Source organism: Carassius auratus, unplaced genomic scaffold (assembly GCF_003368295.1).
Source record: "Carassius auratus strain Wakin unplaced genomic scaffold, ASM336829v1 scaf_tig00017302, whole genome shotgun sequence".
In the NCBI taxonomy this organism is placed as follows: Eukaryota; Metazoa; Chordata; class Actinopteri; order Cypriniformes; family Cyprinidae; genus Carassius; species Carassius auratus.
In genome coordinates, this window is record NW_020524769.1 from 1 (window position 1) to 13,442 (window position 13,442).

Below are 13,442 nucleotides of genomic sequence, written 5' to 3' on the forward strand. Positions count from 1 at the left end.
CGTGAAGTTAGTCATCTGAGGGTTTGATTGGTTGCTAATCATTGACAAATTAAGACGGTCATGGATGGACTTGTGGAGGCTTGTGGCTTATATTCCACTATGAGCCATGCAAATCCCACGAAAACAGTGAAAACTTCAAGATCCCTCGAGATGTAGGGAGGTCGGCAGAATTTTTTCCCCTAATATTATCAAATCAATAGTAGAGAAAAACATTAAGTGGCCACTGACCACAGCTGAAACCAATTAGCTGAGGCTTTGACATGTTTTTTTGAAGAGAAAAGGAACTTCTGACTTCTTCATCTTTTTTTTATCTCTCTCTTCCTCTGTACAGTGAAAACCTGTGGATCCAATCTTCAAGGTCCATCAGGGACTTTCACCTCACCAAATTCCCCATTCAGTATGAGAAGCAACTCCCAGTGTGTGTGGATCATCCAGCAGCCAGCACCTAAACAAGGTAAGAGCAAAAAATGTGTCTTTGCTAATGCTGTAATACCTTTTATATTCTATGACATTTAGGTGTTACAAGAAGAAAGGTTACATAAGTAAGTTACATCTATGTTACAATATATGTTACATCTGTTGCACTCTCTCTCTTACTCTGTTTATTCTTGGTCAAGTCAAGGGATTTAAAAAAAAAAAACTATTCCATATACAGTTATCCAAGATACTGGAATATATCCGATAAGCAGCAGTTCTGCTTCTGTTTTATCATTATCATTATTATTGTAGCATTTGGACAAATCAGACACACATACTAAACTTAAAACTTAAATATAACAAATAATATCTAACACAGCCTCATCTAACCAAACAGTCTATGGACCCTTCTCCCGAAATGCAAGTATCATATATTTAACTAAACGGAAACAGAGGTTTAATATAAGCTGTAGACCCCGTTATAACAGCGCTGATGGTTTTATTCAGGTGGTTAACTGACTATTCCATAGCTTCATTCTCTGTATCATCTATTAAATCTCATTTTTCCTTTCCCTGTATGAGTAATTGTATGTTTCTTTGTTCGTTTGTTAGACTAGTTTGAGTTAGTGTTTAGTTAATAAAACTCTTGTGCCCAATGACATGAGTTTCTGATTCTGCCTTACAAATCAATGTTCCTTTATGATTCCGATTTTGCTACATGCTCTAATGCATTAATACTGTATGAAAGTATTTTCTCTGGCCACGAAAATATCCTTTCTTACAGTGTATGTAAAAAATGATGCTACATGTTCGCTGGACTAACAGATTCGTTGATTTAATTCTGCTACAGTAACTACTGGCAGCTCAGGTTTTATTTCTGAAGCCGAGCATTTTTTTAGATCACTTGACTTCAGAAATGATAATCAGCTAAATTTGCAATTGATTTTAACAAGATGTAAGGAATTTGCAAATTGGACATCATTAACCAAAAATGCAATGAAAGATTTTCCATTACAGGCATTTGTTTCAAAGTTGTTACATACTTAAAAAGTGGCGGCTTAGCCTACATGTTTTGTATTGTTTCTTGTGAACAAAGTGGTTCAAGTGGTTCTCCTACCACTGTACCACACCTAGTTGAGTCTCTGTCGTAACACTGTGGTCCACAAGTTGGCATTAGTATTCTGGTGTGACTCTGCTCAGCTTCTAGTACAGGGCCTGTGGTGATGCTGTCGCTGTATCAGAGAGAGAAAGAGTGCATGGGTGTCTGCTCCTTTGACTGCCCTGTCTCTCCGGGCCTTCTGTGTGATTGCTCCTGGCCTCCTCCCTTGTCCTTTTGCTTGTTATTGTGGCCTCGCCCCCTACAAACAGCTCCCAATCAGTCCCTTCTTCCTCACAAAGTCCTTGCAGTTTTATAGGGAACTACATGATGGGCTTTGTTAGTTATGTGTGTGTAAAGGTGAACAGTGTCTGTTTCATTGCACTTGTGAATTTTATAGCAACACTTCAGTTTAATTCCCAAATTTTGAGGAGTTGCACCCCCACAACAGCTACATTGAGGAGCATCGAGGAGAAATATTATATATAATATATTATATATATATATATATATATATATATATATATATATATATATATATATATATATATATAGTTGTTAAGTTTAGATAGGCTTATTGTGTAGGATTAGGGATGTAGAATATAGCCATACAGAATATGTGCTTTAAATGAATTAACAAACAGCCAATATGATAGTTATGTATGCATGTTAATAAGAAACTCATTTACAGTGAGAATTGGTCCTTAAACTAAAGTGTTACAGACCAGTTCATAAGAATCATTAACTTCAGAATCACACTTTACTAGAAATGAACCAGATCATAAGAGTCATTCTCTCAAGTGTTTGATTCACTTTGCACACAAAGACGAAGATAATTTCACTTATATTTAATAGTACTCCAAGAAGATGATGACAGGCTCACAACAGCAGTAACATAAACAATATCGGACAACCAAACTGAACAAAGGAACTTTAGCAGGTACTTTCAAACCAAGGTTTTAGCTGGAAAGCTGTGTTTTACAATTTAATGTTCAAAAGGCCGTGATGAAATCGTCTGGACATTTTCCCATCGTATGATGGATGGAGCATAGTATGAAAGCCTTGTTGGCCATAGATAGATTTTTTTCTGTTCCTACTTTTTCAGTTCGCATTTGACCATTTTGAGAGGTCTGGAACTCTGCCAGCATGAATAGAGACACTTGTGTTGTTTTCCTGCAGCCTTGCCTTTGGCGTGTTGTTTTCAATAAATCAAAGAGTTTGTAGACACTTACCCAAGTACTGTACTTTCTTATTCCCCATCTCTCCACTCTTTTTTACATTTGCTCAAGAATCAGGTTTTTTGATTTACAATAATTTATAAATTAATAAATATTTTTGTAGCAAGTCACATTTAACTTTTTTTCTCTTTATTCCAGTGAATATTTCTCAGGGTAAATTTTTTAAGGTCTGTTCCTGTTTAGACACACATTTTAATGTGTTGACACATTAAAAAAAAATATTTTAGTTGTTTTCTCTTTACTTAAAATAAGCTAAAACAACATAAATCTTTCATTTGCACTCAATTGTATTATATTCAATTAAAATACAATTGTAAAATGTTACCTTAAACCACTGAAGTTAAGTTGGGCCTACATTAATAATTTATGTTGCATTGATTGAAAATGGGCAGTCGATTTCTAGTTCCCAGCATGCTTTGTATAAGGATAGACTTTAAATTGATTGAAATTAAGGGCTGTTATAATGGTAACAAAAAAAATAAAATAAAAAAAAATTTAGTTTGAACCCTTTTACATTTTCAAAATAAAATGAATCAGCCTGATCAACAACACTGGTTGGATCAACAAGAGTGAATTATGTTCAGGGAACATTCACAGAATATGTCAAATAAAATTGGTGTGATCTCAATAAATTAGCATGAATTTTACTCATCAGTACATTTAACTTATTTTAAGTTCAAATAAATACTTTTAAATATGTGGAAATGTGCATCATAATCTGCGTCAATATGAAGGATGCAGTACTACTTTATAGGTACTCAAGATTAAGATGAGATTAGGTAAAACTGTGTATGTTATGTACCCTTTAAAAAATAAAATAAATAATAATAATAATAATAATAATCCCATATTCAGACATTATGGTACCACGTCTAATTCACTGTCCCCATTTTACCTGTTCATTGCCATTTGTTGCAATTATAGCCTTGTACTAATTGTAAAACATTTTCTGAAAGTACAATTATTTGGTAGGTTTCACTAATTTACAGAAAAGACATGTGGCAAAAGCCATTTATCTATCAAAGAGAAATGCATTTGGAGCAAAAAAAAGTGTGTTTCAGAGATTTAAACAGAGCTCGGTCAACCAACAGACCACCCTTTTTCAAGTGAGCAATTGTAATTGTCTCTTAAAGCCTGGTAATAGTATTGTTCATTTATTTTTGGCAGACAATTTTAGGGTGGCGATTTATTTATATTGCACTCTGTGCTTTAACCTTGGTGAGAGTGGCTTGGATTGCGTCTGACTTAATTCAATTTAGAGTCCTTTGCCAATGGATTGTGAGAATGTGGGATACAATTTCAGTTTATTGGGGTTTTTTTTTTTTTTGGTTGTTAAAATGGAGTTATCGAAAATAATAAATGGATCATTGGTTTAACAAGGGATTTGTTAACTCTGCTTAAATCGGTGCTCACCATGCATATAGAATCAAAGCTGTTGCATAATATACACACTGGACCATATTTAAAAATAAAGAAAATTTCTGAGGAATTTGTTCATAAATGCATTGAATTCAACGGGACAAATTAAAAATAATTTGTTTAATGAGCAATTTACACAGTAATTGGCTCATGTTTCATGAATAAGACACAAATTGTGTCCATCCTTGTTCATATTTACAGCTGCTGAGTTGTGGCCAGTGAAGTCGGCATTAAACGTCACTCTGTGCATTTGTAGGTGGTTGTTTTTCAGAGTTCTGAATGGGGCATGACCTGATTTATCAAGCAGAAACTAAAATGCTGTCGTCCCATTGGTCTTGTTGGAGAATGATGCCCAGATTGGGTATTAACCTCAGAGGGAGCATCAAAGGTCATATCACAACATTTATTTTAACATATTTAATTTATTCATTCATTTTATGAAAAAGTATATTAGAATAGAAACAGCTAATGTAATGTATAAAAATGAATCAAACAGAGAAAAAAAAAGAAAGCTGAAGTAAAAAAATAAATAATGATCATTTTAAAAAAAAGATGAATAGGCAGTGTGTTGTAGTTCAGGAAGGTACATAGTTGTTTATAATCTTTTCAATCATTCCTTTTATCTATGTGTATATAATGTAAAACCCAGAAGAACATTTTTCAGGATGTATTCTTTCCTCACATCATGCTTGCATCAGGGGCTTTAAAAAACATTATCTATGGTTACTTATAGCTTTCCACTATCAGCAATGAAAGGAAAATGTATCATTCTTCATAGCGTGCTCCTGTCCTTTTGGGAGCCAGAACAAAAACAGACCCATTTAATATTTTGAAGAGAAACTAAACATTTTAAAGGCCCCTGTTGTCTCTGCTTGTGATCATGTAATATTCCAATCATTATTTTCATCAAATTTCAAAAGTTTCAGGCAATGTTGAATTTGTTGCTTTAATACAGTCTAACGGAAGAAAGAAGTCAGTTTAGTTTTTGCTCAGTTCATGGTTTATGATTTTGATCCACATTTTCATGCTGAATTTCTTTTGTTAGAGCAAACTGAATCACGTTTTGTTCATCAGCGCTATCGTTTGACATGGTCCTGACTTGACAGCTCGCCGTCTGCTGGAGGGCTGACATGATAGCACTGAAATACTGCTCCAGGTGAAACTACTAATACAGTCTTATTTGAGTGACATTATTGAAAATTCGTTGAACAGAAGAAAGTGAATGTGATGGTAATAAAAATTCTTTATATAAAGCTTCTAGGACGGGAAAAAATAAACAAAACACAGCACTGAACTAAAGTTAAAAGCCATGACAGATGACAGTGATTTCAAGTGGTTTTATTTCATTTTAGGGGTGTTTTTAACCATGACACAAATGTAGATGTAAAGTCACTCTGACACACCCTAGAGTGGTTTGTTGCATTTAATAAACGGCAGCAACCACAATATGATTGAAGTATGCTCATTAAAATACATATGTGGTAATAATAGCAATACACATATTGTGGACGTATGACAGGAACAAGTTGAAATTAAGTTAAAAGCTGACTGATGTGCTGTTAGTTCTGGTTCTGATGACTAAATTAATTATTTTATAAAATAAGGGTAATAAAAATTGATCATTATTAATATAATATTAACATTACTATGAATTATATAATTTTGACATTATATATGTATTTGAATTCACAGCATTTATATATTTTAATCACTTGCTCCTTGAAAGTTCTTTCTTGTGTTGACCTGGACAATCTTTGCAGCAACCGTGTCATTTTCTTACTAGTGGTCAAATGATGGCTTTTGCTTTCATTCTTGTTTTTAAACTGCATCTGTGTAATGCTTGGGTGATACTACAGCCATGAGTCCACGCTGGCAGTAAATCCCAGCAGGATTGTGTGACAGTTGAAGTAGTCTGGTTTAGAGAAACCAGTGATCCCATCTCTGTGAACTTAATCGGGTGAAATGACACCACGAACAGCCCTATGGGAGCTTGACATCCTGGAAGTGTGTTTTCTGTTCGCACCTTGATGAGGCATCAGCTCCCCTTGCGTGTACACTGTTACACGTTTGTGCATTTGGAGGAGTTGCATTGGCATTCCTTGTGATTAGACGTGAATGTTTTGAGCCAACAATATAATATACTTTTTTCCCAATGGACATATGCACAATGTTCAAACATTTGTGGTCAGTAAGATTTCACCAAAGCTTATTACATCAAAAGTACAGTAAAATAATAATAATAATAATATTGTGAAATATAATCAGTATAAATATAAAAAAAATAACAGCATTTATTTGAAAAAGTTTATTTTAATTTACATTTTTTTATTGTAATTAATTTTGTTTGCTCAAATTTAACAATGGCTTGTGGGTCTGATTCCCAGAAATGATGCAAACTGCCGAATTTCTTGCTTGGAGCTTTGGATAAAAGCATCTGTTAAATACATAAATGTAAAATGGGGCATATTCCGTTTTTCTTAGACAGAGACATAGTATCATGCACTATAATAAAAAAGAAATGTATTTATTTCGTTTTTATACAATTTCATGACTGGATTAATTTACGAAATATTTAAGATAAATAGTTGCCTCTAATGCAAATTTTTAGTGTGTATAGTGTGTATATATATTGGTGTGTTGGTTTGGTGTATGTGTGTGTCCAGGCTTCTGTATCTTACACTTGTTTGACTAGCATCAGGTCAAATAAGATTTATTTTCTGAATGCCGTTTGAAAAGTGGTTAGCTTTAAAAAAAAAAAAAAAAAACTGGATGTGCTTTTTAAACAATCCCCCGTCAGAATGACGCATTTTCATGTTTGATGGAATAGACCTGCCTTTACTGTACATCCATAAATGCACTGGAGCATTTTCGCTGGTCTCTCTGCTCCATTGTAAAGTCATAATTCTGCTCTATTACCTTTTTCTCAACAATTCAATAATCTGGCCTCAGCACCTCACTCACTCTCTAACAAAAGCATTAGCTTAGGACTCCAATCACCATGACAACCGCTGGCAGACCGGCTGGGCAAGTCATCAAATACAAGTTCCTGTTTTCAAGTGTTGTACAGCTGATCTGGGGTCAGGTTTATGGATTCTTCTATGCTGGTATGCTTAATATTAAATATCCAGAGAACAGACTACTCCTAGATCAGCTATCTCAAGTCTCGTTCCCAACTATTTTGTCCTGTGCTGCATTTGTTATTTGGTGACCTTTATTGAGACGGGGACTCTGGAGTATTTTGTATTCAGTTACATGGGAAAAAACAACTTCATTATCAGTGACGGGATGCTGTCTGAGCATCAATCATCAGTCCTAAGTAGCTCTCATACATCCATACCTGCTAAACCCTGGCTATGGTGAAGAGCCCATCGCCATGGCAACTAATTCCACCCAGTATCTCTCAATGAGTCAATCGATATAGAAAGTTCAGGCCTCTCCGTATCCCTGTGGCTCTTCCACACCTCTAATCCCTGTTTCTAAAGCCTTGGTCCTTCTTTCTGAACTCCCAATTATTCAAGAGATGCTGTAATCTTGAAATAATTACATCTTAATGAATCAATTCATTGTGATGCGTGTAATAGGTATAATTAGTCTGACTTTTGCATATTGATTTTTTTTCCCATTTCACCTGTCCCATTTAAACTATAATTGCAAATAAAATTGGTTGGGTTATGATTACATTCTTCTGTTGAGCACTATAAAACCGGTACGTCCAACACTATCTCACGGCCAATTCGTACGTATTTTACGAGGTGGCTTATTCGTACGAATTTGTACGTCCTCACACGATTTTATACGATTTGTCTAAACCCCAGTGACGGTTAGGTTTAAGGGCGGGTTTAGGTGTAGGTCATTCGTACAAATTCATACGAATTGTGCAACTCGTAAAATACGTACGATTTGGCAACAATCTTATGAATTGGTACGAGTGCTACCTTGTGAAAAATGTACGAATTGCCATGAGATCGGGTTGGTACAGTATGTCATACAATCAAACAAACAAACAAAAAAATCTCATTTGAATTTGTTTGTTTAGTAGAGGCAAATTCATCATGCATGAATGCTCAAAGCAAACCGGAGTACAATTTTGACAAAAGTTTTCTGGAAACGTTGAGTTTCTTTATTATCTCCAAAATTCAGTAGAGAGAGATTTGGCCATCTTCTCTCTCTATCTCTCTGTTTCAGTCAGCTGACAGGATACAATTATGCAAGATCCATAAAGTTTAATTCCGTTCATTTGACACACGACTAAGCATTATGCCTCATTTCTGCCGACAGGTGATTCAGATTAACTTTGAGGAGTTTGACCTAGAACTGGGCTATGACACACTAACCATCGGTGATGGAGGGGAAGTCGGAGATCCCAAAACCATTTTGCAAGTGTGAGTTTCTTATCCACAGTCTGGGACGGTAAGATGATACATAATTTACACAAGTAGGACATTCTGTGCATTTCCTGAAACTTCATTGCTCTGAGCAGTGTTTGTTTGATAAGAATGATATTCCAGCAACAGAAATGAATTTTGAATATCCTACTATTGTAAATATCCATGTTGTGTCTTCAGAAACAATTCAAATGTTTGTTCTCCTCCTTTGTTATCATTGGATTACAAATATATGTTTGTCTCATGTCACAAAGTTAGTTATTAACATGTATTAATGTTTTATAAGTACAATACCAGTCAAATATTTGGCATCTGTGATTTGCTCTTTGACCTTTAAAGACATTTTGTATAAAAAAGTGTGCCTAGGAATGATTACTGTTAAAGCATTTTAAATATATGATGCATTATAATAAATAATAATTAAACTAATTCTTAGTTTCTACAACTTTGTTATTATTTTAAAATATGCAAAAAATGGCAATTAGAAATGACCAGGCTGTCTGCCAGTTTGCATTCAGTATGATGTGCTTCTGTGTGTCTAATCTCTCTCTTCTCATCAGTCTGACAGGCAGCTTTGTTCCAGACCTCATCGTTAGCATGACCCATCAGATGTGGCTTCACCTCCAGTCTGATGAAAGCGTGGGATCTATAGGCTTCAAGATCAACTACAAAGGTACCTGAAAGCATCTGAACAATGTATAGTTCGCTTTGGGAATTGTCTAAAAAAATAACTAAAAGGCAAACAGAGTTGTTCTAAGAAAATGAAATGTCAGGGTTGTGGTTTACTCAGTCTTGGTTATTGGAGATAACCACACTGTATAAATATTAGACTTGTTCTGGTTTGTTTGTTTTTCTAATTTATTGAGATGCACCTGTATATTTTATTTAAGATTAAACAACTGTTCTTAATTTTTTTTAAAAAAACTATTTGTACCACAAATATTTAATTGTCAGGCAAATTCTGTGTCTCTGGCAACCCTATTGTCAAGGTTAAATAGAGGAAGTGTGGCAGAGTGCAAAAAAATAAAAAATAAACTTCATTTGTAACTGCACACAAACAGAAAGGGAAAACAGGGCAGACCAATAAGCCCAGATTCAATCAAATGTCCAACCTTCATCACTGTTTTCTGATCGAGTGAGAAAGTGTTTTTCACATCCACTGCAAAGCAGTTTAGACATCAAAAGACCAGCCATTATTTACCTGGACATGTCCACTATTTCCTGCATGAGTATTCGGCATACATTCTTAGTAGTCAGTGTGCGTAAAAGCAAAGCAGTTCCCACAAATCACTTCAGTGGTCTCTGCTGAATGCACGGCAACTAACTTTCATCCCGAACACATGAGCTACATTCACTTGATAGAAGCAGCAGTCCCTACAAAACCCATATCTTTGATTATCTCTCCTCCCTCAAGGTTTTGTAATAAATTAGTGTCGGGGTGATGAACAAGGTGCCATTCAGTATAATGAGAGAGACTGACTGAGGTAGACAGCGAAAGAGTCTGAGAAAGCAAATGAATCCCCTTAAGTGCAAGACCAGAGAGAGAGAGAGAAAAAAAACAGATTACTGTATGATATCCCTAGGAGAGACTGGCAAAACATTACAGATTGTATCAGATTTGTCTTTTTTTTGTTGGTTTTTTTTCTTTCTTTTTTCTAAGCCTATTATAATTTTTCTTGTATACGCCACAGACAAGCACAGTGGCTTTGTTTCTTCAATTTATATTTCTAGGTAGGTCTAATTGGTCCTGTCAATCATAAATATGTGACGGTCATACAGGAGGTAATAAAGATCTATAGCTTGGACATACATAATGTGTGTGTGTGTGTGTGTGCGTGTTTTATATTTATTTAAATGTATCATTTCTTATATTGTATTTCAGAATATTTGTTCATATATTCACCATTCTACTGCCCTATACTAGAATAGTATTATTAGAATTAATCTAATAATATGGAATTGTTCTAACTGAAAGAATATCATGGGTTTAACATTGAGTAAGATTAAATTAGATTTTGTATGTCAGATTCTGTAGATTGTGAATACAATGAAGACACATATAATATATGATGTGAGTATTATATGTGATATATAACATAAATCAAGAGCCCTTTGAGGGATCCATCATCCAGCCACAAAATGAGCACATTAATAGTTCACAGCACTCATTCATTGAATGGAAGAAATATTAATGTTTTCAGTGTCTTGTTCCCCAGTAGTTCATTTTACCTGTCAGGTTACGATTTGTGTCATTTTGTCCTTGTTTGGTCCTTTAATTTTCTTTAATTTTAATTTGAAATAGATTTGAAAGTGTAACACCAAGTGTTAACCACCAATTTATCTTGCACAAAAAACCTTCATTTATGAAATAATATATTGGCAGAATAAAAAACCGACAGACCTATGGCGCATTTTGGGTCATGACTCACTATTTGAGAAGCACTGCCCTAGAGCACAGAAGAGATATAGTTTATCCCATCTAAGAGTGTACACATACAATACAAATGCACTCCATTATGGTGACGTCTGTGATAAATGCATTATTTACATGGCTCATTAATTGGGTTTATGGTGACTGAAGTTTAATGATTACATTTCACTTATTAATACAACTACATTTGTCATTTAACATTGATAAATTTATACCCTTATATTTTACCTCTGAGGGTGCACTGTTCTTATTTTTTTGTGACAAACTTAATGACATAAAAACATAACACATTTACTTGATCCCAAAGGTTCAAATTGTAGACAGGCGCTGCTGAAGCGTTACCATGATTTGTATTCATTACCATGCAAATCAGTCTATTATTCTTAACTCTGGTGATTGTTATTTATATGCGTTTCGGCATATATATATATATATATATAGACGAACATCACTCAAGATATTAAGGCTTGAACCTTGAGCACATTTTTATAAATTATTCTTAAATGCATCTCTATACTGTGGAGCTTTATTTTGGAGTCTATAACATCTTCAAAGAGTATGTCTTAGAGTATAACTTTGTGTAGGTGTGTGTGCTAGTTTTATATGTATGGCCATATGCTCTGTTTAGTAATCCTCCATTTGATGTATGTAGCCTTGAATCTCTGCTGCTAACTTAAAACTGCAAGTTTGACTTTGTAATAACATTGAAGATACACATCAGTTATGGAGAGAAACTAATGGTGAATATGAATGTAGTCTGAATGCTTGATTACTTACAAGAGTTTAAAAATATCATTTTTGTCAACTTTTGGTTGAATGGTTCAGAGTGGAACAATCCAGTCTTTCTTAAAGTGTCAGTTCACCCACTAATCAAAATTGTCATTAATAACTCACCCTCATGTCATTCCAAACTCGTAAAACCTTCATCTTCAGAACACAGTTTAAGATATTTTAGATTTAGTCCGAAAGCTCTCAGTCCATCCATTGAAACTGTGTGCATGGTATACTGTCCATGTCCAGAAAGGTCAGAAAAACATCTTCAAAGTAGTCCATCAGAAATCAGAGGGTCAGTTAGAATTTTTTGAAGCATCAAAAATACATTCTGGTCCAAAAATAGCAAAAACTACGACTTTATTCATCGTTGTCTTCTCTTCCGTGTCTGTGTGAGAGAGTTCAAAACAGCAGTTTGTGATATCCAGTTTGCAAAAGAATCATTCGATGTAACCGGATCTTTTTGAACCAGTTCACCAAATCAAAATGAATCGTTTATAATGGTTCACTTCTCCAATAAGCATTAATCCACAAACGACTTAAGCTGTTAACTTTTTTAAAGTGGCTGACACTCCCTTTGTTCAAACAAACCAATATCCCGGAGTAATTCATGTACTCAAACAGTACACTGACTGAACTGCTTTGAAGAAAGAACTGAAGATGAACACCGAGCCGAGCCAGATAATAACTCGTTCTCGAGTCAAGAACCGTTTCTGTCAGACGCGTCCGATTCAAGAACCGAGGAGCTGATGATACTGCGCATGTGTGATTCAGCGTGAAGCAGACCGACACACAGAGCGTCTGAACTGAAGTGATTCTTTTGGTGATTGATTCTGAACTGATTCTGTGCTAATGTTATGAGCCCAGGTAAATCGAAGGCTTGAATCAAGGGCAATCAACGCAAATTAAGTCATTAGGTTGAGCACAAAAGAACCGGTGAACTGTTTTCTTCAACCGGTTTATTGAATCAAACTGTCCGAAAGAACTACTGGTGATCCGATAACTGATGCAACCAGTTCTTGACTCGAGAAGGATTCAATCGTTCATTCGTTATCTGGCTCGACTCTGTGTTAAACTTCAGATCTCTCTTCACAGCAGTTCAGTCAGTGTACTGTTTAAGTACATGAATTACTCCATGATATTGGTTTGTTTGAATACAGGGAGTGTCAGCCACATTAAAAAAAGTTAACAGCTTAAGTCATTTTGGATTAAATGCTTAAGATCCGGTTAACATTGAATGCTTCGTTCACTGGATATCACTACACAGTTGTGTTTTGAACTGACTCACAACAGACCCTGAAGAGAAGACAATGTAGAATAAAGTCGTAGTTGTTGCTATTTTTTTGACCAAAATGTATTTTCGATTCCTTAAAAAAAAATGGAGGGACTGAGAGCTCTCAGACTAAATCTAAAATATCTTAAACTGTGTTCTGAAGATAAATGGAGGTCTCACGGGTTTGGAATGACATGAGGGTGAGTTCTTAATTATATAATTTTGATTATTGGGTAAACTTACCCTTTAAGCAATGGCGCTTATAAATTACTGAAGTTTTTTTTAGTGCATTTTGTTATTGATTTGGCACACACAGTTTCAACGCACCAGCATTTGGCCACGCACATTAACATCTCTTTTTTTTAAAGATAATTTTGTTTCTATTCTGTATAGCCAGAATGCTTCAATATCG

General features: G+C 34.9%; 1 protein-coding gene across 1 annotated transcript in view; it reads left to right on the plus strand.

The window, feature by feature from the left end:
• Positions 1-8,427: 8,427 nt before the first annotated feature.
• The window catches only part of LOC113075617 (CUB and sushi domain-containing protein 3-like), a gene marked incomplete at its 3' end in the record, with an annotated part of 43,675 nt that continues 38,660 nt past the window's right edge, over positions 8,428-13,442 (plus strand). Inside the window, exons 1-2 of the mRNA XM_026248299.1 lie at positions 8,428-8,552; positions 9,116-9,228. Of these exons, the coding sequence (XP_026104084.1) occupies positions 8,428-8,552; positions 9,116-9,228 (238 nt within the window). The remainder of the gene's footprint in view (positions 8,553-9,115; positions 9,229-13,442) is intronic.